This window comes from Mastigoproctus giganteus, chromosome 12, assembly GCF_048544385.1.
Source record: "Mastigoproctus giganteus isolate SK-2022 chromosome 12, ASM4854438v1, whole genome shotgun sequence".
Classification (NCBI taxonomy): Eukaryota; Metazoa; Arthropoda; class Arachnida; order Uropygi; family Thelyphonidae; genus Mastigoproctus; species Mastigoproctus giganteus.
The window spans coordinates 141,967,800-141,993,964 of record NC_143586.1 but is presented as its reverse complement, the minus strand read 5'-3'; the positions used below and the strand labels follow the sequence as shown (position 1 = coordinate 141,993,964).

General features: G+C 37.0%; 1 protein-coding gene across 1 annotated transcript in view; it reads right to left on the bottom strand.

Annotated features, from left to right (window-relative positions):
- Lrp4 (LDL receptor related protein 4) overlaps window positions 1–26,165 on the bottom strand; it is a 904,868-nt gene that overhangs the window by 303,023 nt on the left and 575,680 nt on the right. Inside the window, exons 13-15 of the mRNA XM_090386734.1 lie at window positions 25,171–25,388; window positions 24,680–24,856; window positions 5,260–5,385 (exon numbers count right to left, since the gene is read on the bottom strand). Coding sequence (XP_090242860.1) covers window positions 5,260–5,385; window positions 24,680–24,856; window positions 25,171–25,388 — 521 coding nt within the window. The remainder of the gene's footprint in view (window positions 1–5,259; window positions 5,386–24,679; window positions 24,857–25,170; window positions 25,389–26,165) is intronic.

Genomic DNA, 26,165 nt, shown 5'->3' with positions numbered 1-26,165 from the left:
ACTAATGAGACTCTTGGCAGAGAAGAAAAATGCAAGGGATGCATATCAGGTGACACAGAAGACTATGGTATATATAAGGTAGTCTGTAATAAAGTCAAAAAGGAGGTGAGGCAAGCGAAGGCAGAATATGAGAAATCTTTGGCAAAGGATGCAAAGAAAAAGAGCAAAGACTTCTTTACTTATATGAACTATAAAAGGAAGAGGATGAATCAGATTGTTGATGAATCTGCTGAGGTAACTGACAAACTGAATGAGTATTTTGCATCTACATTCACACATGAGGAAGTCTATAGGGAAGTGGATGCCAGAAGCTTATCAAACTCTAGCAGGGACTAAATGACTTTGTAATAACTGAGAAAATAGTGGAGGAGAAATTGTTGAAAGTGAAAATAAAAAGGTATCTGAGGTCAATGGGATCTATCCAATTATAATAAAGGAGGCAGCAAAGGAAGTAAGCAAACTCTTAACCATAATTATGAAAGATTCCTTGGACTCAGGGGATGTCCCCATGGACTGGAGATGCACAAATGTATGCATAGTTCACAAAAGGGGATATGAGGGTGACATGAGTAATAGCAGACCTGTTAGTTTAAATTCAGTTCCAGAGAAAATAATAGAGGCAGAGGCTAAAGAAGCACTGCAGGATCATCTACACAAAACTGTATTTATAGTTCAGACACAGCATGGATTTGTTAAGGGTTAAATGGATGTGTCTTGTCTGATAAATTTGATTAGATACTATGATGTGGTCACAAAAGAACTGGATGCAAAAAATAATTTTTATATCATATACTTGGGTTTAGGAAAGCTTTTGATACTGTTGCAAATGGAAGACTACTGTACAAATTGGAGAAGTATGGCATTAAGGGCAAGTTGTTACAATGGATAACACTATGGTTGAGTGAGAGAAGACAGACAGTGGTAATCAATGGACACTACTCTTCGTGGACTAATGTTATTAGTGGAATCACCAAGGGTTTGGTGTTGGGCCCAGTGTTGTTTTCCGTATTTATTAATGATACTGATGAAGGTATATCAGGGTTAATGTCTAAGTTTGCAGATGATATGAAGGTTGGCAGGGTTGTTAATGACAGTAATGATAGTATACTACTACTACAGGATCTAGACAAGTTGAGCAGATGGGCTGAAGTTTAACAGTGCCAAATGTAAAGTACTGAATATGGGTTGCAGTAATGTCAGAATAATGTACCAACTGTGTGGTACTACACTCAGGGTAGTAGAGAATGAAAAGAACCTGGGGGGGAACTGTTCAGTCAGATATGAAGTTTTTTGAGCAGTGCAGACAGGCTGCAAGAATAGCTCATGGTGTCTTGTCAATGATATACAGAAATTTCGCTAGTAGGGATAAGGAGTTGATTGTCTCTTTGTATAAGGCAGTGGTCAGGCCACACCTTGAGTATTGCATACAAGTCTGGAGGCCTCATTTTAGGAAGGATATAGTTGGTTGGTTGTTTAAGGATTTTATGGTGCATCAGTATCTAAGGCTATAATGCGCCAAGTCAAAGAAAAGGATGTAGAGCTGCTGGAACGAGTATAGAGAAGGGCAACAAGATTGGTGCATGAAACAGGTTGCTGTTATCAAGACAGACTTAAGTTCTGAAAATTGCAGCATCTGGAGACTAGGCACCTGCAAGATCTAATTGAGGTGATAATGCCTTGAATGGTTTGAGTAAGCTCAATGCTGATGGGATTCTTCCTACTGCTCAGTTTACTCACCTGAGGGGGCATAAATTCAAAGTGAGGAAAGACAATTTTAGAATATATGTCTGGAAATTTGCCTTTAGCTAGCGGGTGGTTGATAGTGGGAACAAACTTCCATCTGTTGTAGTGGAGGTCGAAAATTTAATTAAGTTCAAGGCAGAACTAGACAAGGATTTGGACTGACTGTATGGGTGAAATGGGAAGGTTTTTTTTTTTTTTTTTTGGCTGATACTATAAGCTTGCTTTCTATCATCATATGCCTCTACTAATGCTAATGCTAATTTATAAAAGTTTTGAGCTATAAAGGTTTGCTGCAATATCTAATTTAAAAGTACAGATATTAGGCTTGAAGGATATCATATGAATTATATTTTTTTTATTTCAATTAGCCATCATGAAACAAGATGATTGCCATGAAATTAAAATAGACATTCATTTATACTTCTGTTGCTAGTTGAACTTTAGGGAACTGACTGTGCCAAATGTATGGTTAGCCTGTTCTCTAATATATATTTTTTTAATGTTTAGATTATATTTATTTCTCAAAAGGCAAACAGTTGAATGGATCTTATTTTTAGCAGCATTCAGATTTGGTTAAGCATACTGACTTTGTGCTATCCTATTTAAACTGAATGGATATCCTAAGAGTAAGGAGAGGCCAATGCCTATGATTTCTTTAGTGGGAGAAGTATACCTTGTTGTCCCTTTACATAATTAAAACATTCCAGGACAATATCTGAACAGTTAGCATAGTAATAGTATTATATCTAATAAACTATGGCAGATCTTCTTCCCTTGGTAGATATGTGTGTGTGTCATGGGTGTGCCCAGTTCTCAATTAAACCGTAATTGAAAGCTGGGCACAATTTTCTGAAGACCTAGCAGAGACCAGAATAATTTCAGGTTGAATTTTGCTAAGTTTATTTATTTATTTGTCCTGTCAATTTTATGCGTGTGAGTTGTGAATCTTCTTTTGTTAATAATTATTTCATCTTGTGCTAACACTGCTTGTCTCCTGAAAGACAACATTACTCATTTTGTTTTTCCATCCTGCTGTTTCATTTCCTGGTGTACTAGCATTTTCCAGGATCCAACAAAAAGGAATATCTTTCATACTCTCATTAAGGACTCATAGAAGTCCTTAACGAGTGTATAAGTTCCTATATATGAGTGCCACCTCCTATGAGTGCTAGCATGCCTAGCACTCATAAGAGGACTAGTTAGGTGGCTCCAACAGAGTTATTCAAAAGCTTGAATTGAAATCAATGCCTATTATGTACATCACTAAGACTTTTCTACAAAGAGTGCACATAACACTCTTGGTGATATACATAGAAGTGATATGTTCTAGTTCAGCAAAAATAGGTGTTATTGCTTCTGCAGTAAAATTTCTGCATTCAAATGACAGCCATTTGAATTATAATATTGTGTCTCTAGGGAAGATTGCTTACTCAATTCTCATTCTTGGCTGTTGTTGTTATAAGTCAACGTCATTGAATATTGTGGCCATACTATGCCTATCAAGATTATATTAAATTCAAACTGTTTGTAAATGTGTTATATTTGGGAATTTAGGTGTAATTTCATTAAAAATGAAAAGAGTTTAATATTTGCATCATCTCCAATGACAGAGTACATGTAATAGGCAGGTTTCTGTAATTGTGATACAGAGTGGAAAATATTATGTAGTTTCTAAAGGTAAGACATGCAATCTAATAGAATGTGCTTTGCTATCCAATTGGTATTAAAAGATGTGCAATATAGTGCATTTTCACATAACAAGAGTGTGTAAAGTAAATATGCCTGCTCACGTTTGCTTAGCTGAGAGAATGGAATGCCACAGCATTTGTTGTTTTAATTATGCATTCGCTTATTTTATTGACGCTTATTCTACATATATTGCCTATTATATTTGCCTATTCTACATATTTTTAATAGCAGAGCATGTTGATGAAGGTATAGGGAGATTTGTGTGCTTCTGTATAAAGACTCTGAAATGGTGATGTAGCTCCCTGTTGCAGTTTGTAGAGCATTGTAATGTACAGGGTCAAGCCATTTTAATATACTTTGTCTAGCTGAGCCATATTCAGGAGACTCATAGTCCAATTGAGATCCAGTTAATGAATGGCATAGGTGTAGCAGCATGTAATGATATGATCTGCACCCCATGATATAGAAGAGATTACCCTAAGTAGATTTCATTTCTTGAGAAAATTTTATCCACTAATAGACCAAGAAATCCAATAGAATGTTGAAAAGTAATTGGATAAGAATTGAGCTGGAAGTCTGGATCAGGATGTAAATAATATTTACAGCAAAATTGGATAGCAGTTGTTGTTTTGCTTTGATAGTTGATAACTATTATTTTTGGTCCAGTGAACAAGCTCTTTTCTTCTGGTCCCATGGGATCAGAAGAAAAGAGCATTAAAAGTGGAACAGTGCTGTAAGCCAGAGAATTATAACAGGAATTTATTGTATATAATATTCCTAGTCACAAAAGTTGAACTTACCAGTCTGTAAATTTACTGATTTCATCCTATTTAAATTATAACCACCACCATATCAGAAAATACTCCTATATTCAGTTACATGAATACAAAATGTGTTACCTGTACCTGGATAGCCCCATGTTACCATTTACATTTAACACCTAGTGATATTGATAGTTAAAAATGTGCACACGAACTTATAGAAAATATGAGCACATGGACAGATCCTTTTAAACAAAATGGAAGAGAAAACCTGGGTTGGTGCCTGTGTAGCCAGGTGGGCAGGAGCAGCAGTACATAGCACACGCTTCTTGATTAGACTGGGGTTCGAGCCCATGACCACCAAATACGGAGGATGTGAAAAGGTCAGGGAATGACCACCATATATCCCTGGAGCAATATGGCCTTAGTTGCTAAAGCTCCTAAAAACCAAATAACACCACCAACAAAACCTGGGTTATGCACAAAAGAGGTAAAAAATTGTTAATTTTCATGAATTATGTATTTGAAAAATTTAATATTTTCAGTTCCTTCAGGGTGATAATAACATATGTATGTGGAATAGAAAGGTTAGAATACTTCATGGTAAGCTGATTACTGGATATAATGGAATAGTTTAGAAACAATAAATGCATTTTCATAATCATGACTTTAAATGAGTTTTAACTTCACTAGTGAATTCCATTAAGATATAATTACCATTAAAAAAAAACTGTTACTCTGCAGTATCTACCTGTATGAAGAGGTCTACATGTGATCAAGGGATTGGTGTACAGGTCTCAGAACACGATGCTCTTCATACAGGTAAATATCATGGAGTAAATTTTTTTAATAGTAGTTATATCTTAACTAAATGCATTATTGTCAAAAATTAACGTAATTAGGTTAAAATGGATATAAACACAATTTAAGAAAAGCTTCATATAAGAAATGAAAAACAATGCATGGGTAAAATGTTTTTTGTACCCTCTACATTACTTTTTTTTTTTTCAGTAAATTACTTTTTTTTTTTTTCAGTAAATTTTAATGACTAATTAATTAAAATTACCTTGGGAACAGCTTTTCTTGTCTTCCTGCAATGGATAACCACTAGGACAAAGGCAAGTATATGAAGAATTATTTGGTAAACACAAGTGGCTGCACCCTCCATTGTCTTCTTCACACAGGTTGGTAACTGCAACAAAAGATATCTTACATATTTAAACAAAATACTCATAAAACTAATTTTGATGACTAGTAAATATTTTTGGAGTAAAAATAAAATAATTTTCTTGGGCCTCACAAGTGAATTTCTCTCAATGAAAATTAAAACTGTTTTTCTATTTTATCTAAAAATTATTATGCATTTTTATTTAAGTGTTCTGAGTTTCTTTAAGTCCTTCCTCTTTTACTCATATTCCACAAATTTTAGGGAAATTTTAAGGCTTCAGGAAATTAACTAAATTTTGCAAGTTGAGCAATGAGCCAACAGCTTTAAGTAATAATACCAATAGAAAAGCCGTGCAGCGAAATGCATGTTTTCCAAATTAGTAATGTACTCTTTTCCTTTTTTTTTTGGTTCTTTGTCAGATGAGTGTGTGTTGATATATCTCTCTTTTGTTGCTTTAATTGTTTTCATTATGAGGTTTTGCGGATATCCATTGTTTTTAAATATTTGGGAAGTTCTGCTGATTTCTTTTTTGAGTGCTTGATCTCTACATAGCGAGAAAGCTCTAAGAATGAAACTTTTAAGGATGTGATTAATTTTGTGTTCATGGAGTTATTAATTTTGTGTTCATTAAGATTTAACTGGAGTTAAATCTTACAGCAGTAGCAATGTTTGTTGATTTCCTCTATATTAGGAAAGAGTTATTATATTTCTTTAACAAGAGATCCAGGAATGGTATACCGTTGTCTTTCTCTTTCTCTATTTATATTTTAAATTTTATGTATGGGGAGGGGGGAAGGGAGAGAGAGAGAGAGAGAGGTGGTAGAGGGAGAGAGAGGGGCGATTGCCCAACTTTTTGTTTGTATAGGGTGCTGGGAAATTTTGAAATAGCCTTCTCTAACTGAGGGTTCAATTAAGTGAAAAACATCTTTTGTGTTCAGGGAAATTAATAAGGCTGTGTTAATAACTTTGCTGATTTGTTGTTGTATTATGGTTTTTGTTTTATCAAGAGGGATTTTGGTAAACATGTTGTCTAATAAAATGAAATTAACAAATCAGTGTTACTGAGGCATTGGCATGTAGACATGTATAGTATCTTATGTAGGGCAGCACCTGAATGTCAGTTCAACTCTGCCTTAGTACACTGTGATGCATACAGAACTCTGTAAAAGGCCAGAAATGTGCGTGGTGTTATGTTTGTGCAGTGTGTGTTGTGTTGTTTAGTTGTTTCTGGCCACTCTGTTGCCAGGAAGGCAATCACCTGAAAAGCCTGCCCAGTGTCCATCTATGCCATGAGGAGGCAAACCACAACTAAGCGTGAATTGTTGTGGGCCCTAACAATCCAATATTGAATGACCAAAATGACTTTGGGATCAATCAAAAAAATAAAAAATAAAATAAATCATAATAATAAAATATAATTAATTAATTAAAAAATATAATATAAAAACAAAGAAAAAAAATGAGTCCTGTATCCACTGGTGGAATGCAACACCATGTATACTAGCAAGATCATCATACCCAGGGAGCCCAAACCCAGGCAGAGCCTTAAAAAAGAAAAACTAAAATAAAATAAAATTGGCAGATGATGTCCATGTCAGCATTATCATTATCTGCATACTAGGCTTGGTGAAGTTCCCTGCATAGACTGATGCATAAGAAAGAATCTGACTGTAGCTGGATCAAAGCATCAACAGTGGCCAGTAGGTGGTTATCTAGATGCAAGCAGTTGTTTTCAGTGAAGGAAAGTTTGCAGCAAAGTCCTGAAGAAGTAGCAAGTTCTCCTTGGAGCGTAGCAGAGTTTATTGACCAGGAGCAAGCAGAGACAAAATGTGTGTCATAGGCAGTCGTAAATCCCCACACAGGTGACAATGGAAGATGATTATGTTCCCAATTTTCAGTATTGCCATAAATACACCGAGATGAATCTGTAAGATAAGAATTTAGCCAGTTTGGCACTTAGTGTCTCATGCCCAGAAATGAGAAATGAGAAATAATGTATATTTGGAGTAAACCAGTGAGAATTATTTTCCACAGATGCACAAAGAACATTTGGAATGAATTTGTAAGTTACTCATCCCTTAGGAGAGTTATTCCAGTTATCTTGCCACTGCTGAATCAAACACTCCCATCAACATAACTTTTCAACCTTGGGATCAGTAGCACTGTTAACTGTAAAATCAGAAAAAACAGAAGTTCCATGTCTTATATAAAAACTAATCCCATGGAAAATAAGCAGTCAAGGGGCAAACAACCATTAAGGACCTGGAGGGCTGGGGTTGATAGAGTTAGTCTCAGGTTGATAGAGTTAGTCCCAACACACTGCCATAAGCATAGACTGCTGGATGGAAGATAGCTTATTCTGCATGCTGAAATTACAGGCTGCCAAAATAAGGTACTAGTGAGTGCAATAGGTTCAAATGGGAGCGAATACAGCTTTATACACGAAATGCAGAGTGGCAATTCAAACCCTAAGACTGTTTGGAAAAGCAGATCAGCATGGATGTATATAATTTTTGATTTTTTCATGAATATATGCTAAATGTTTAATAAAATTGAGTTTGTAGTCAGTGATCATATGCAGAAATTTATGTAAGGTCACCAAAGACAATGACTTATTTGAAAGTTTATCCACTGGAGGCCAGAAAGGATAAAGTTATCCCTTTAGTATCATCATTGTAGTCTTGGTTGATGAAATAGATAACTTGTTGATGGTACATAACTGAGATAAATCAGTCATAATAGCATTTGCATTCACTTCAAGAATGAGAAGATCCTTTTACAAGCAGTATTAGATCATTGGTGCACACTAGTTTAGAGATGTTATGATCAGTCCTAAGGAGCCACTCATCCAGAACAAGGTTCCAGACAAGTAGACCTAACATGAACTTTGTGGACAACCATAACTGACAGGTCGAATGGAGTTGGAGCCTTAGAGAACAGTAACAGATCAGTCTCCAAAGTAGCTCTTAGTTAAATAACATAAAGAGACTGGACAAGATGCTTGACGCAACCAAGCAAACAAACTGGGACACCAAAGATGATCAGAGGTGCTGGTATAGTAGATGTAGATGACAGAGACATATTTACAATCACAATCTTGGGTATGTGATAGAAGCTCAACCAGTTTCCTCAGTGCCATGCCCTGGGTGAAAGCTGTACTGATTGACAGAGATAAGTGATTTGTCAACGAAAAGAGTAGTGAGCCTCATAGAGATCAATCGTTCAAGAAATTATTTGTTGGGTTTTTAGGAGCATTAGTGACTAAGGCTCTATTGCTCTGTATATACCATCTGTAAATTGTGTTCTGTTGTCAATTTTCTGTTTGCTAGATGAAAAAACCCGAGTTTCTGGGAGAAAAACCATGCTACCCTCACCTGAGACTAACTAACTCAGCCACATTGTGAAAAAGGCCAATAAAAATTCTTCATATCATCGACAGGACTCAAACCCACGTCTTTTCCACCTGGTGTGGGTAGGACAGCGATTTTACTGTGTGCTACCCACAAGGACACTGTTCAAGAAATTTGCCTAAGTGGGACAGAAGGGCAATAGGTCTGTATGATTTCATTGTTGTTGCATCAGATAATTTAGGGATTAATTTTAACAGAGAAGACTCCCTGATTAAAGGAAATAAGTCTTCATTCAAACATTTATTAAATAATGTTGGTAAGACAGTCAGACAAAGTGTATGAAACCTCTTAATAAAAGTTCCTTCAATAAGATCCCAACCAGAGCATCTGGAGCTATTCATTTTAGCAATAGTAAGATCAACTTCACACTGCGTAAAGGGATCAATAGCAGCCATCGAAGAGTACGTAGAGTTATCAACAGGAATCTGACAATACCCAGGAAGGTCATTATATGGATTATTTGTAGGCAAGAGAACATATAATATAGAATTAACAGTGTCATGTCAAGTAGTGTTACCTAAGGTGTATGTTCTGAAGTTTTTCATGTGGGTGATATGTCTTTTTTATGGATATTGGTTATTCCGGAGAATTGGAGTAATTATACTTATCAGTCATTGTGCTACATTGCACCCAGGATGTGTTTTTCTATTGACAATGTGTCTATTTTATTTTTACGAAACTCCAAACACGAGAGGTATCAGAAACTACAGCAATTAGTGCATGAATTGAAGGTTCAGAAGATGAAAGAATATATTTGTTGACATTAGAGTTGAATTTCTGTAGAAAGTTGTTCCAGAAGGAAGGTTGTTCCAGAGAATGGAAGTTGAATGAAAAAACGAGGAAGAAGAAAAGTTGGTTCTGTGAGTTTGAAGTTAGCATTTAGCATTAGCATCAGCATCCGATGCAAGAAAGCAAGCTTATGCAGCATCAGCCAAAAAAAAGCTCCAATTTCACCCCTTCGTTCATTCCAAATACCTGTTGAGACCAGCCTTCAATTTATTTAGGCTATCAACTTCCACAACAAAAGATGGAAGTCTGTTCCACTAATCAACTACCTGCTGGCTAAAGGCAAACTTCTGCACATCCAACCTAAACTGTCTTTCCTCAATTTGAATTTATGTCCTCTCAGGTGATTATCTGAGCAAGAGAAAGAATCCCATTAGCACTGAGCATACTCAAACCATTCAAGGCTTTATACACCTCAATCAGATCACCTCTCAGGTGCCTAGTCGCCAGACACTGTAATCTGCGAAACTTAAGCCTTTCTTTGTAAGAGCAACCCTTCGTTCCATTCACTGATCTTGTTGCCCTTCACTGTACTCAATCCAACAGCTCTACATCCTTCTTAAAATGAGGCCTCCAGACCTGTATACAGTAATCAAGGTGTGGCCTGACTAACATTAGCATTAGCATTAGTAGAGGCATATGATGCAAGAAAGCAAGCTTATTCAGCATCAGCCAAAAAAAAAAAAAAAAAAAAACACACACCACTCCCATTTCACCCCTCCGTTCGTTCGAAATACCTGTCCAGTTGAGCTTTAAATTTGTTTAGGCTATCAACTTCAACAACAAGTGATGGAAGTCGGTTCCACCAACCAACCACCCGCTGGCCAAAGGCAAATTTCCGCACATCTATCCGACATCCGTCCTTCCTCAATTTGAATTTATGCCCTCTGAGCTGATTATTCTGAGCAAGATGAAGAATCCCATTGGCATTGAGCATGCTCAAACCATTCAAAGCCTTATACACCTCTATCAGATCACCTCTCCGGTGCCTAGTCTCCAGACTCTGTAATTTGCAAAACTTAAGCCTTTCTTCGTAAGAGCAACCCTTTGTTCCATTCACTAATCTTGTTGCCCTTCTCTGTACCCGTTCCAGCAGCTCCACATCCTTCCTGAAATGAGGCCTCCAGACCTGTATACAGTACTCAAGATGTGGCCTAACCATTGCCTTATACAAGGGAATAATCACCTCCTTATCCCTGCTAGAAAAATTCCTCTTTATCATTGACAAGGCACCATGAGCTACTCTTGCAGCTCGTCTGCACTGCTCAGAGAACTTCATATCTGCCTGCACAATTATCCCCAGGTCCTTTTCATTCTCCACCACTGTCAGTGTAGTACCGCAGAGTTGATACGTTGCTCTGGGGTTACTGTTTCCCATATGTAGTACTTTACATTTGTCAATGTTAAACTTCATTTGCCACCTCTCAGCCCATCTGTTCAACCTTTCCAGATCCTGTTCCAGCAGCATAGCGTCAGTAGTGTCCTTAACAACCCTGCCAACCTTTGTATCATCTGCAAACTTGGACATTAAACTTGATATCCCATCATCAATATCATTCATAAACACCGAAAACAACAACGGACCCAACACTGAACCCTGAGGAACTCCACTAATAACATTAGTCCACGTTGAGCAGTGTCCATTGATTACCACTCTCTGTCTTCTGCCACTCAACCATCCCCTTATCCATAGCAGCAATTTGCCTCCAATGCCACACTGCTCCAATTTGTGCAGCAGTCTTCCATGTGCAACAGTATCAAAAGCCTTTCTAAGATCCAAATATATAATATCAAAGTTATTCCCTGCATCCAGTTCTTTTGTGACTACATCATAGTATCCAATCAAATTGGTCAGGCAAGACCTGCCCTTAACAAAACCATGCTGCGTCTGAGCTATAACTGAATTCTTGTCTAGATGATCCTGCAGTGCTTCTTTAACCAGTGCCTCCATTAATTTACCTGGAACAGAAGTTAAACTAACAGGTCTATAATTACTTGTGTCAGCCTTTGATCCTCCTTTGTGAATTGGGGTTACATTTTCACATCTCCAGTCTATGGGTACCTCCCCTGAGTCCAAAGAAGCTCTCATAATTATGGCTAGGGGCTTGCTTACTTCCTTTGCTGCCTCCTTTAATATAACTGGATAGATCCCATCCACCCCAGGTGCCTTTTTTATGTTTATCCTCAACAATCTCTCCTCCACTTTCCTCTCAGTTATTACAAAATCATCCAGCTCACTGCCAATGTTTACTTTACCTACATCATTCTCCTTCCTGAATAACTCCTCATGCGTGAATGTAGATGCAAAATACTCGTTTAAATTGTTAGCCACCTGAGCAGGATCCTCAACTGTTGAACCATCAATATCCAGTGGACCAATCTGATTCATCCCTTTCCTTCTTGAGTTTAAATATGTAAAGAACTCTTTTCTGTTTTTCTTTGCATCCTTTGCCAAGGATTTTTCGTAGTCTGCCTTTCCCTGCCTAATCTCCTTTGTGACTTGGTTACAGACCAACTTATATCTATCATAGGCTTCCATGTCACCCATTAATTTGTATGTATCCCATACATTTTTCTTCTCTGCCACGTGTCTCATTAGTTCATCTGACAATCATTTAGGCCTAATCCTTGAACAATATTTCTTAGTTGGTATGTAAAGCCTGGTAGCCTCCAAGATTAGTTCCTTGAATGCCTCCCATTTTAAGTTTGCTGTTGGTAACATCATCAGTTGGTCCCACTGTATAGAATTTAAATACTGTCTCAGACCATCATAGTCGCCTTTACGAAAACAAAAACCCTTCCCTTTACCTCTGATGGTAGTTACCTCCTTGAGTAAATCCCACTTCAACACACTGTGATCACTGCCACCTAGTGGTTCATTTACCTGCAGATTCTTAATGCATGAAGATTCACTACTGATAATCAGATCAAGAGTATTGCTCCCTCTTGTTGCCTCACGAACATGCTGATGTAGAAAACAATCATCCAATAAATCCACAAAAGCCTTGCTAGTGTGCGAGTGACCAACCCACAAATTCCAGTCAATATCTGGGAAATTAAAATCCCCCATTATAAGACTCTCTGATTTACTGGCCCACTCTATTTCCTTGTACAATATCTTATTATACTCATCAGAGTCATTAGGCCTATAGCACACTCCTACTCTCAATTTTGATTTCCCTATGCTTATGTCACACCAAACTGACTCGACACTGCCCTGTCCATCGATGTCAACTGGCTTCACTTCCTTGGACTTTATGTGTTTCTTAATTAATAGCATAACCCCTTCTCCCCTCCTGTCCTGTCTATCCTTTCTATACACATTGTATTCCCCAAATTCCAGTTCCGCATTACTTATATCTGTGTGACACCACGTCTCTGATATCCCAACAATATCTGCCTTTGATGTTTTGAGCAATACCTCAAATTCATCAAATTTATTTACCAAACTCCTAGCATTGGTGTACACGCAGGTATACATGCACCTGTTTCTATTCTTAGCTACCCTAACACAACCCATGTGTTTACTTGTACCGCAATGACTCCCAGCAGTCTCTGAAATATCCTGCATCTTGTTTTTCAGGCTTCTGCTCATTTCAATAGAAGCAGTGCAAGAATCACTTCCACCTCTGCCAGTGGCTACTGTTAATCTATTAGTCCTTGTATCCCCCCCCAACTAGCAGTTTTCCGACCCACCTAACACTGCCTCGACAGCATCAGCAAAAATTCTTGCACCCTTTCTATTTAAGTGTATCCCATCCCTGTAGAAGCAATCTCTCCTGTTAACAAGTACAGTCCAGGCTGAAAAAAATTCTACCCCTTGAGCCTTGCACAATCCCTCCAGGGCCGAATTGATCGACAAGGCTCTCATCATATACTCCCTCCTATCGTGTCTGGGCAGAATTGCAGACACTTTCAAATTCAACCCTAATTCACGGCTTTTTTTCAACAGTGACCTGTACTTGCTAAGTAATTCCGCCGGTCTCCTACTCTTAATATCATTAGTATCATATCCCTTTGTATAACGCATTAGACTAATGCGTTATACAAAGGGATAATCACCTCCTTATCCCTGCTAAAAAAATTCTTGTATATCATTGGCAAGACACCATGAGATACTCTTGCAGAACGTCTGCACTGCTCAGAAAACTTCATATTTGCCTGCACAATTACCCCAAGTCCTTTTCATTCTCTACCACTGTCAGTGCAGTACCACAGAGTTGATACATTACTCTGGGGTTACCGCTTCCCATATGTAGTACTTTACACTTGTCAATGTTAAACTTCACTTGACACCTCTCAGCACATCTGATCAACTTTTTTAGATCCTATTGCAGCAGCAGCATACTGTCATTAGTGTCCTTAACAACCCTGCCAACCTTCATATTATCAGTAAACTTGGACATTAAGCCTGACATACCATCATCGATATCATTTATAAATACAGAAAACAACAATGGACCCAACACTGAACCCTGAAGGACTCCACAAAGAGCAGTGTGTATTGATTAATACTCTCTGTCTTCTCCCACTCAACCATCTCTTTATCCATAGCAGCAATTTGCCTCCAATGCCACACTGCTCCAATTTGTGCAGCAGTCTTCCATGTGCAACAGTATCAAAAGCCTTCTTAAGATAAAATTATATGATATCAAAGTTATTCCCTGCATCCAGTTCCTTTGTGACCATATCATAGTATCCAATCAAGTTGGTCAGACAAGACCTCCCCTTAAAAAAACCATACTATGTCTGAGCTATAAATGAAGTCTTGTCTAGATGATCCTGCAGTGCTTCTTTAACCAGTGCCTCCATTAATTTCCCTGGAACAGAAGTTAAACTAACAGGTCTATAATTACTTGTGTAACCCTTTGATCCTCCTTTGTGAATTGGGGTCACATTTGCATATCTCCAGTCCATGGGTACTTCCCCTGAGTCCAAGGAAGCTCTCATAATTATTGCTAAGGGTTTGCTTACTTCCTTTGCTGCTTCCTTTAATATAACTGGATAGATCCCATCCACCCTGGGTGGCTTTTTTTTTTGTTTAACCTCAACAATTTCTCCTCCGCTTTCCTCTCAGTTATTACAAAATCATCTAGCTCACTTTCAGAGTTTAATTCACCTCTGGCATTCCCCTCCCTGAATAACTCGTGTGAATGGAGATGCAAAATGCTCATTTAGTTTGTTAGCCACCTGAGCAGGATCATCAACAGTTGAACAATCAATATCCAGTGGACCAATCTGATTTATCCCTTTCCTTCTAGAGTTTACATAGGTAAAGAAGTCTCTTTGCTGTTTTTTTTTGCATCCTTTACCAAAGATTTCTCATAATCTGCCTTTGCCTGCCTAATGTCCTTTGTGACTTGGGTACAGACTAGCTTATATCTATCATAGGCTTCCATGTCACCCATTAATTTATATGTATCCCATACATTTTTCTTCTCTGCCACATGTCTCATTAGTTCATTTGACATCCATTTAGGCCTAAACCTTGAACAATATTTCTTAGTTGGTATGTAAAGCCTAGTAGCTTCCAAGATTAATCTTTTGAATGCTTCCCATTTTGAATATGCTGTTGGTAACATCAGTTGGTCCCACCATACAGAATTTAAATACTGTTTCAGACATCTCTAGTTGCCTTTACGAAAGCAAAAACCTTTCCCTTTATCCCTGATGGTAGTTACCTCTTTGAGTAAATCCCACTTCAGTACACTGATCACTGCCACCTAGTGGTTCCTTTTTCTGCAGATTCTTAATGCATGAAGAATCACTACTGATAATTAGATCAAGAGTATTATTCCTTCTAGTTGCCTCCCGAACATTCTGATGTAGAAAACAATCAACTAATAAATCCACAAAAGCCTTGCTAGTGTGCGAGTGACCAACCCACAAATTCCAGTAAATATCTGGGAAATTAAAATCCCCCATTAAATGACTCTCTGATTTATTGGCCCACTCTAATTCCCTGTACAGATTTTTTTATTATACTCATCAGAGTCATTAGGCCTATAACACACTCTTGCTCTCAATTTTGATCTCCCAGTGCTTATGTCACAACAAACTGACTCGACACTGCACTGTCTGGCGATGTCGACTGGCTGTACTTTCTTGGATTTTATGTGTTTCTTAACTAATAGCATAACCCCTCCTTCCTACCCTATTAATCCTTCCTGTACACATTGTACTCCCCAAATTCCATTTTTGCATTCCTTATATCTTTGTGACACCACATCTCTGATATTCCAACAATATCTGCATTTGATGTTTTGACCAACACCTCAAATTTGTCAAATTTATTTACCAAACTCCTATCTTTGGTGTACACGCAAGTATACATGCACCTGTTCCTATTCTTAGCTACCCTAACACAGTCCATGTATTTACTTGTTCTGCAATGACTCCCAGCAGTCTCCGATATCCCTTGCAGCTTGTTTTCCTTGATGCTCATTCCAATAGAAGCAGTGCAAGAATCATTTTCACTTCTGCCAGCAGCTACTGCTAATTAGTTCGTGTATCCCCCCAAGCTAGCAGTTTTCTGACCCACCTAACACTACCTCAATAGCATCAGCAAATATTCTCGCACCCTTTCTGTTTAAGTGTATACGATTCCTGTAGAAGCAGTCTCTCCTGTTAACAAGCCCAGACCAGGCTGAGAAAAATTCTACCACTTGAGCTTGCACAATCTCTCCAAGGCCAAATTGATTGACAAGGCTCTCATCATATACTCCCTCCTATCCTGTCTGGGCAGAATTGCAGACACTTTCAAATTCAACCCTAATTCACGGCTTGTTTTTCGACAGTGACCTGTATTTGTTAAGTAATTCTGCCAGTCTCGTACTCTTAATATCATTAGTGCCAACATGTACTATACAATATCACCTTTTGTACCCTTAAAAGTTGATACCTGCTCTACATTGTCATCAACCTTTGCCCCTTTCAGACATACCCTGGTCCTGTTCCACCTGTCAAGTTAGACAGTAAAGAATGCTGATTGGTTTTCAGCATATGTTCGGATTGCTTTGAGAGAGAGAGAGAGAGAGAGAGAGAGAGAGAGAGAGAGAGAGAGAGAGAGAGAGCAGGAATTATAGAAGCCAATTCAGAAGAACATTGCCCATGGAAGTAAAGGTACGTAACAGAAACAGAACGTCTATGAGACAGAGAGTAGAGAGACTGTTAGAGATGAGTCATTAATTAACCTACTTGCCCCTTTTGAATGGAATCTAGAAGCCTGTGAGAGGTTTTGGGCACACAGAACCTAATGTGAGAACAATATTCCATGGTAGGGCAGATTTCAGATTTGTATAGAGTGAATAGCTGTTTGGAAGAAAAGTAACACCGAGAGCAAAAGAGAAAACCCAGTTTTTTGAAGCAAAGGAAACAATATTTGTAATATGTTTATGACAAGAGAGATTAGAAGTAAGCATAATCCCCAATAGAGATATATGATCCTGCCTAGAAATCAGAGTGCCATCGAAGGTGAGCACAGAAGCAAAACAATCCTTTTTTTGTGATATTAGACAGGATTGAGTTTTAGAAAGGATTGAAATCAATTAAGTTATCTTTGCCCCACTGGAGAATTGCCTGGAGATCAGCATTTAAGGAATTGGTAGATGATATTCAAGAATTTGAAGCTGTTTTACCAGGGCAAGGTTCTTAAACTGGAAGGTGGAATGCAATGTGCTATATCATCAGAAAAACTACAGATAGGAAGAATTCTGTTTAATGGAAGAAGGTCATTAATATACAAGAGGAAAGAGTGGGAGAAAGAACTGAACCTGGGGGGGGCACCAGTATTAGTGGAGAAGGGGAAGGATTATTGACTGGAATTTGTTGATTGGTCACTCGCACACTAGCAAGGCTTTTGTGGATTTATTGGATAATTGTTTTCTACAACAGCATGTTCGAGAAGCAAACAGGAAGTAATACTCTTGTTTTGATTATCAGCAGTGATTCTTCATGCACTTAGAATCTGCAGAAAAAACCCACTAGGTAGCAGTTACCATAGTGTGCTGATGTGGAATTTACTTAAAGAGGTAATTACCATCAGGGATAAAGGGAAGGTTTTTGCTTTCGTAAAGGTGACTACAATGGTCTCAGACAGTTTATAAATTCTATATAATGGGATCAACTGATCATGTTACCAACATAAAATTCTAAATAGCAAGCATTCAAGGAAGTAATCTTGGAAGTTTTGAGGCTCTTTATCACAACTAAAAAATATAGTCCAATGTTTAGACCTAAATGGATAGCAGATTAACTAATGAGACTCATGGCAGAGAAGAAAAATGCATGGAAACATATAAATTATCAGATGACACAGAAGACTATTAGATATAAGCTAGTCTTTAATCAAGTCACAAAGGAGGTTAGGCAAGAGAAGGTAGGTCATGAGAAATCTTTTGCAAAGAAGAACAGAAAGACTTCTTTACTTATATATATATTCTAGAAGGAAGGGATGAATCAGATTTGTCAACTTGATATTAATGGTTCAGTCGTTGATGATCATGCTGAGGTAGCTGACAAATTGAATGACTATTTCGTATCTACATTCACACATGAGGAAGTTTGTAGGGAAGTGGAGGTGAAAAGCTTATCAAACTCTAGCAGGGAGCTAAATGATTTTGTAATAGCTGAGAGTAAGTAAAGTGGAGGAGAAAATGTTGAAGTTAAACATAAGAAAGGCACCAGGGGTGGATGGGATCTAACCAGTTATATTAAAGGAGGCAGCAAAGGAAGTAAGGAAACCCTTAGCCATAATTATAAGTGGATTCCCCATAGACTGGAGATGTGCAAATGTATGCATAGTTCACAAAAGCGAATATGAGGGTGACACAAATAATTACAGACCTGTTTGTTTAACTTTCATTCCGGTGAAAATAATGGAATGACTGGTTAAAGAAGTGTTGTAGGATAATCTAAACAAGACTGCAGTTATAGTTTAGACACAGCATGGATTTGTTAAGGGGACATCTTATCTGACCAATTTGATTGGATACTACGATGTGGTCACAAAGGAATTGGATGCAAACAAATAATTTTGAAATCATATACTTGGAATTTAGGAAAGCTTTTGATACTGTTGCACATGGAAGACTACTGTATAAATTTGAGCAGTGTGACATTAAGGTCAAGCTGCTGCTATGGATAAAAGGATGGTTGAGAGAGAGAGAGAGAGAGAGAGAGAGAGAGAGAGAGAGAGAGAGAGAGAGAGAGAGAGAAAGAGAGAGAGAGAGAGAGAGAGAGGGGGGGTAATCAATGGACACTGCTCTTTGTGGACTAATGTTATTAGTGGAGTCCCCCAGGGTTTGGTGTTGGACCCACTGTTGTTTTCTGTATTTATCAATGATATTTATGTAGATATATCAGAGTTAATGTCCAAGTTTGAAGACAATATGAAAGTTGGCAGAGTTGTTAATGACAGTAGACTACTGCAACAGAATCTAGAAAAGTTGAGCAGCTGGACTGAGAGGTGGCAACCAAAGTTTAACATTGAGAAATGTCAAGTACTCCATATGGTAGCGGTAACTCCAGAGTAACGTACCAACTGTATGGTACTACATTCAGGGTAGTGGAGAATGAAAAAAAGACCTGGTAGTAATTGTGCAGTCTGATATGAAGTTTTCTGAACAGTTTTCTTGCAGCCTGTCACAATGGTGACAGGCTGCAAGAGTAGCTTGTGGTGTCTTGTCAATGATATACAGGAATTTTGGTAGCAGGGATAAGGTGGTGATTATCTCATTGTATAAGGCAATAGTCAAACTATACCTTGAGTACTGCATATAAAGGTCTGGAGCCCTCATTTTAGGAGGGATTTTTTAGAGTTGCTGGAATGAGTCCAGAGAAGGGTAACAAGATTGGTAAATGGTACAAGTGGGTGCTCTTATCAAGAAAGGCTTAAGTTCTGCAAACTGCAGCATCTGGAGACTAGGCACATGCGAGGTGACCTGATTGAGGTGTATAAAGCTTGAGCAAGCTCAAGCTCAAGTTAATGGTTTGAGGAAGCTAAATGCTGATGGGATTCTTTCTCTTGCTCAGATTACTCAACTGAGGGGACATAAATTCAGATTGAGGAAAGACAATTGTAGAACAGATGTGTGGAAATTTGCCTGCAGCTTAGCGGGGGTTGATTGTTGGAACAAACTTTCATATGTCATAGTGGAGGTCGAAAACTTAAATAAGTTTAAGACAGAGCTTGAGAAGCATTTGAAGTGAAATGGGAAGGTTATTTTTTTTGTTTGGCTGATGCTATATAAACTTGCTTTCTTGCATCATATGCCTCTACTAATGCTAAAGTTAGAAGACAGATAGCCATCTACCATCACCCACACTGAGCAGTCAGAGAGAAACCTGGATACCCAATTACAAAAAGCAGATGGCAAATCATAATAAAGAAGCTTATTTAGAAGACCTTTAAGCCAAACATGATCAAAAGCCTTTGAAATGTCAAGAGCAATTGCTTGAGTTTCACCAAACTTTTCCATTGTATTTGTCCAAAGAGGGTTAACATAAGCCAGAACATCACCAGTGGATCAACACTGACGTAATCCAATAGTGGAGATCGTCGATCAAATGGAAGGTTCCTAGATAGTTTAACAGTTGGTATATAATTGATTTCTCAATTACTTAGAAAAAGTAGAAGTAATTGCAATGGGACGATAATTGGATGGGAGGGATTTGTCTCTCTTTCTAGGAACTGGTTGGATGTGAGCAAATTTCCAAGCAGAAGAAAAAAACACCTTTGGAATAAGGTTTTAATGTGAGAAAAGGAGACACAGAACAGGAGTAAGTTTAGGAGCACAGGTTTTGAGGACAAGTTGAGAAATACCATCAGGACTTGGAGCTTTATTAGCATCAAGATTTATCAAAATCATTCTGACATCCTTTTGATGTAAGACCACAGGAGGCACTGAATGGAGTGTACTGGGAATGGTGGCTTACTAAGATCATCAATACATGATTGAATGTCTATTCGGGTTTCCTTCTTTGTAGGCTTTTATGTTCCTGTATAATATCAGTGGTTCAGGATTATCTGGTAGTAGGTTCTTGAATATGTTTATGCTATTTTGTTTTCTTATTTTAGGCATTTTAGTTTTGACTTTCTTTTATTTATGATTCTATTGGTAGGGTCTTTTCTGATTATATAGTAGATTTTGTAACAAAGTAGGCTGAGTAGTTTACTGTTGTAATCTTTGGTATTAATAACTACTATGGTGTTCTCGCTATGAGCTTTTCTAATATGTAATATTAGTTGTCTGATCATAACTGGAAGAGGGTTTCATGTGGGTTACTGATAGGTTATTGTATTTTTTGAATGCTTGATCATATTTCTTTTTTTATGTAGGGCATTCTTAATTTTGAGTGACAGTATTTTGTTGATGGTGTTTTTATATCCTGGAAACTGCTATTTAGCTGGACAAGGAAACCTAGATATGGGATAGTTGGTGCGAAATTAAGACTTAAGCTTAGGATTTCTAATTCATAGGTGGGGGGGGGGCTAGGTCACTATTACTTAGGATAATTACTTTAGGGAATAGGATACTAACTATGGAATTGGAACCAGGAGATCTTACCTGACCTGTAACTTCATCATTCTTCTTGGGTCTGGCTTTTGTTGATTATGGTTCTTATGGTTATTTGTTGTTGTGGAGTTTCACTCCATAATCTTGTTTCACTCTGTAATTTTGAGCCCACCCATGCAATTCAGATTCTCACAAAGATTAGCTGCCAAACAGATGTCAATCCTACAACACCCAAATCCCTATTCTCTCTTTTTCTGAACATCCTCACCTGCAGGTACAAACTATGATTGGTCCTGGGGGACCATAACTGGCATTTTGATTTAAAAATGTTTAGTTTGAGAGTACAGTATAGAACATATAAATATAATTAATTGTAAATCACTGTCTCAGTATGTGAGGCTGATGGCATCATAAGGAGAGCATTACAGGAATATAAGTATTCATGGCTATCTATTTACTTAAGTTGAATTTTATCCTATTTAATTTAATTCTATTAAATTTTAATCTTATTAATTGAATTATTAACTGAATAAAAATTATTTAAACTGCTAAAATTAATCTTTAATAGATGTTACTAATAGCTATCTGTGTGTTATATTATGTATATAAAAACTAAATGCTAAATATTAACAAGGAAGCAATATGTAATAAAATTAACAACTTTATGTAAACAAAGTTGTTATTGTTGTTGTTATTTTGGTTCTTAGGAGCATTAGCAACTAAGGCTATATGCTCCGGGATATGTGGTGGTCATTCCCTGACCTTTCCGCATCCTCCATATTTGGTGGTGACGGGCTTGAACCCCGGTCTAATCAAGAAGCGTGTGCTACGCACTGCTGCTCCTTCCCACCTGGCTACGGAGGAGCCATGTAAACAAAGTCACTATAATTTATGAGTTCTGCTGTTTTTACAGTCACTGAAGAAGTAGCACAGGAAATACCATGAAATGTCTGAGAAAATCTGTAATTCTTAATGCTCCACACCAGACATTGTACCAATGTCTGGTGTGGAGCATTAAGACATGGACATCAATAATGGAAGATATTAGAAATTTTGAGATTGGTGCGAAATTAAGACTTAAGCTTAGGATTTCTAATTCAAAGGAGGGGGGGGCTAGGACTCTATTACTAGTATGGAGAATGATAGAAAAGATGAGATGGGTTGATAAAGTGAGAAATGAGAAGATTTCAAGAAGGGTTGGTGAGAAGAGTTGTTTGACTGAAATAATCAGAGGTGGAAGAGAAACTGGAATGGACATGTTTTGTGAGGTGAGGGATTGATGAAGGATGTGATGGAGGGAAATGTTGAGGGGAAGAGACTCAGAGGGAGATTGAGGAAAACTATAATAGATAAACTGAGAGGGAATGGAAGATATGGAGAAGTAGTTAAATGTATGCATGGACCTATCCTTAGCAGAACACTGATGATAATAACAATAATAATAATAATGATAATAATCAGAGCCGTTCTGAGGGCAAGGTGAAAGAGGCTCTTGCCTCAGGTTAAAAGCTGAAAGGGATGCCAAAATGAAGATTAAATAATTGTCAACACTGCCTTCATTATCAGTAGGGCACAAGTTTTCATTCTTGCCTCAGGTACTAAAATGGCTCGGCAAGGCCCTGATAATAATAATAATAACTTTAGTACCATACTACAAGTACAAACCCCAGGCAGTACTAGAGACCCCAACCTACAAACTGTACTAGGACTGCACCATAATAACGGATAAGACAATCCCGAACAACAGACTGGACATAAGTAGACAAGAAGGAAAAGGCTACCTATCTGATTGACACAGCGGTACCCAACACTGCAGAAAACCCATGGGGAAAAAATCAGGAAGCACATGAACCTAAGACAGGAGATCAAAGAGATGTGGCATATGCAACAAGTTATGACCATCCCGATCATTGTGTCAACCACAGGTTTGGCACCATACCTAACAAACACATAACAGCCTAGCAGCAATAGGTCTCTCAGCGAAAACCTACAAGGAACTCCAGAAAGTTGTAGTCTTGAACATCTGTTGAGAGTTCCTCAACCAACAGTAACACCAGATATAACAACAACCACCCTGTGTACTTGGTAGCAATACCTGTCATGAGCTGGATCCCCAATCAGGAAGAAATAGTATAAGAGCAACAATAATAATAATAATGCATCAACAGTACAGTGTACAGATTAAGAGAAAAATCATTCATGTTCCATATTGTGGTCTGAAAATTTATTCGTATTCTATATTGTGTGTGCTCCTGAAAAATTAATCATATTCTGTATTGTGCGTCTGAAAAATTATTCATATTCTATATTGTACTTTTGAAAAATTGTTTATATTCTAATACTGAGCTCCTGAAATTCCTGAATTAGCTGCGAAATGAATTCCTGTTATTCATGTATCATAACCTGCTTAGAATTTTGTTATAAATCACATTATATATTTCTCTTTATTAGAAGATGAAATGCACAAGGCATAATTTCTTATGGGTTTAGGTAATCAGTTATATAATATCAGTCTAGATACACCATAATTTACCCATAAATGTGAACTACGTATGTAGTGTAAAGGCATCGTTTTAATTGTATCTCATATTGTGGGTGCCTTCACAACGAGATAGCTGGTATTGCACTACTTCAAATAAATAACGCTTCTCTAGTAGAGAAGACTACTGTTATTTATTTTCAGTGGATACCACCACCCAGACGATTGTTTCGAAGCTAGTGGGTTTCATCATTAGTGGGTGGGCAGGTACACTACATACGTAGTTCAAATTTATGGGTAAACTATGGTATATCTACACCGATATTATATAGCTAATTTCTCTTTATATATCATAAACACATGAGAAAAAGGGGATTTCATCTTTAATTTCACTAGAATGTTGACCTACATTCTGCCTATCCAACCTTCAATTCATTCATAAGAAAAATCTTTCAAAATGATAACAACTAGAATAAACCACTTTATAAATGGGAACAGAAAGCAGTACATGAATGGGCAAAACATGTTATACCACACCATAAGCCAAATTTAGTGATTTACAGTGCTTAACAAAAAAATCTTAATTTTTTTGTTAAGCACTGTAAATAGAAATGTGTAAAATGAAGCTGTCAATACTTTTTTTCCATGACTTATAGTTCAGCCTAAATATTCTGCACATTTTGTAACCCTTTCTTACATGAAAAACAGGGCTTTTTCAACTTTTAAAGCATTGTTCTTTGTTTCTTGAATTCAGTCACATCTGTAGATCTTCACACAGTGTATTTTTCTTTAAACTTTCTAGCTTAAAAGAAGCTGAGGCCACTCAAAACTAAAATCATCACCCATTTACAACTGCTGTTTATAGTCCAACAAATCAGAACATGTGGAAGAAGAGTTTCAAATAAATGATGATGGGCAGGAATTTTGTTTAGATCACCACCTTGAAGCAACTTTAAGTAGTTTAAGGAAGATAAAAATAGTAACAAATATAAAAGCATCCAATCAAAACACCCAATGCAGAATATAGATTACATAGTATAAATTTAGTAATCAACTAATTGTTTATGAAATTTATTAATTAATCAGTGAGTTTTAAGAACTCCCCCCCACACACACACCCAGCTTACCTTCAGGCTGTCTGAGAGGGTGAATCACAATGATATCCATTGGAAAATGTAATTTTGAGTGGACGGTAGTCATATCTTGTCCAGTAAATTTATTTGCACTGTGGATACTTTTAGTATGCCAATCTGTCCAAAATAATGTATCTTCAAATACTGTGATTGCAAATGGATGAGGAAGACCTACAACAAAATACTGTTCTTGCATTATTAATGTTAAAAGGGTAACTTTAAAAAATATGTTAACTGTAAAAAGTGTACCATCCAAAAGTGTAAAAAGTATACCAACTACATGCATGCATCATATTAGCATGAACAAACTCATTTGACCTCAATAATATTATACAACATGCTGTTGATGATAAGAAAGAATACAGAAGTAATCTCGTAATTAAGGGTTAACTTCTGTAACTGTACACGAAGCTTGTCCCTAAAAATTACTGTTTTTAAAATTTCCAAATATAATTTAACATAAACAAATTTTTTCACATATGTACCTTGATCAATTATTCTTCTTCGTCCGCTGCCATCTAAATTAGCACTTTCAATTACATGATGTTTGGCATCTGCCCAATAAAGATGGTTTGCTGGATAGTCAATGGTAAGTCCATTAGGCCAGAAAAGTGAAGTATCAACAATAACATGTCTCTGACTGCCATCTAAGAAGGCTTTTTCAATACGTGGCCTTGTACCCCAGTCAGTCCAATAAAGGGTTCTGTGAAATTAAATATTAAAAAGAGTGATGACTAAAATAAAATTAACTCAAGTGTTTGATAAATTAAAGCATTATACAATATAATTCCATCTAAACAAAATAATTATAAATTATTACATTTAAATTACATGTAATAAACTTAAATTTAAATTACATTTAATTTAAATTAAATTGCATTTAAACAAGCTAATTACACATCCCTATTAAGAAGAATACCACGATATGTTATAATAATATTTATTTGGGAAAAAGCATTATTTTATAACATTATGGGCAAAACTTAAGCACACTTCATGTATAGCAAACAAGATTTTAGTAAAAAAGTGAGCACTTTTCAATGAAATCTTCATCTCATATGTCACCGAATGTCATTTTCATACTATAACCTCACTGTAAATACACAAACAATTCTTTAAAGAAACATAACATAGCAAATCTATTTAAGGTTTCATTTCAAACTAATGAAACTTTAAATAGATAAAGAAATTTAAGATTGTGTGCAAAAGTAATTAGAGATTAATTACAGCAGATTGCATGAAAACTGAGAGAAAATTAGGCATGAATAATTGGGAAATCATAATACTCAAGTTATATTAAAAATGTTTTGTGTTGAAAACATAATTTTTTTTTAAAAATGTTATTTACATTATTTTCTTGTACATTATTTACAATTATTTAATAAAGATTATCTATCATGGTACACATAAATATGGTCCCTGAGGATTCTCACAGACATTCTTCCAGGTTTGATAGTGACAGGGCTGCTACCTGGAGTCT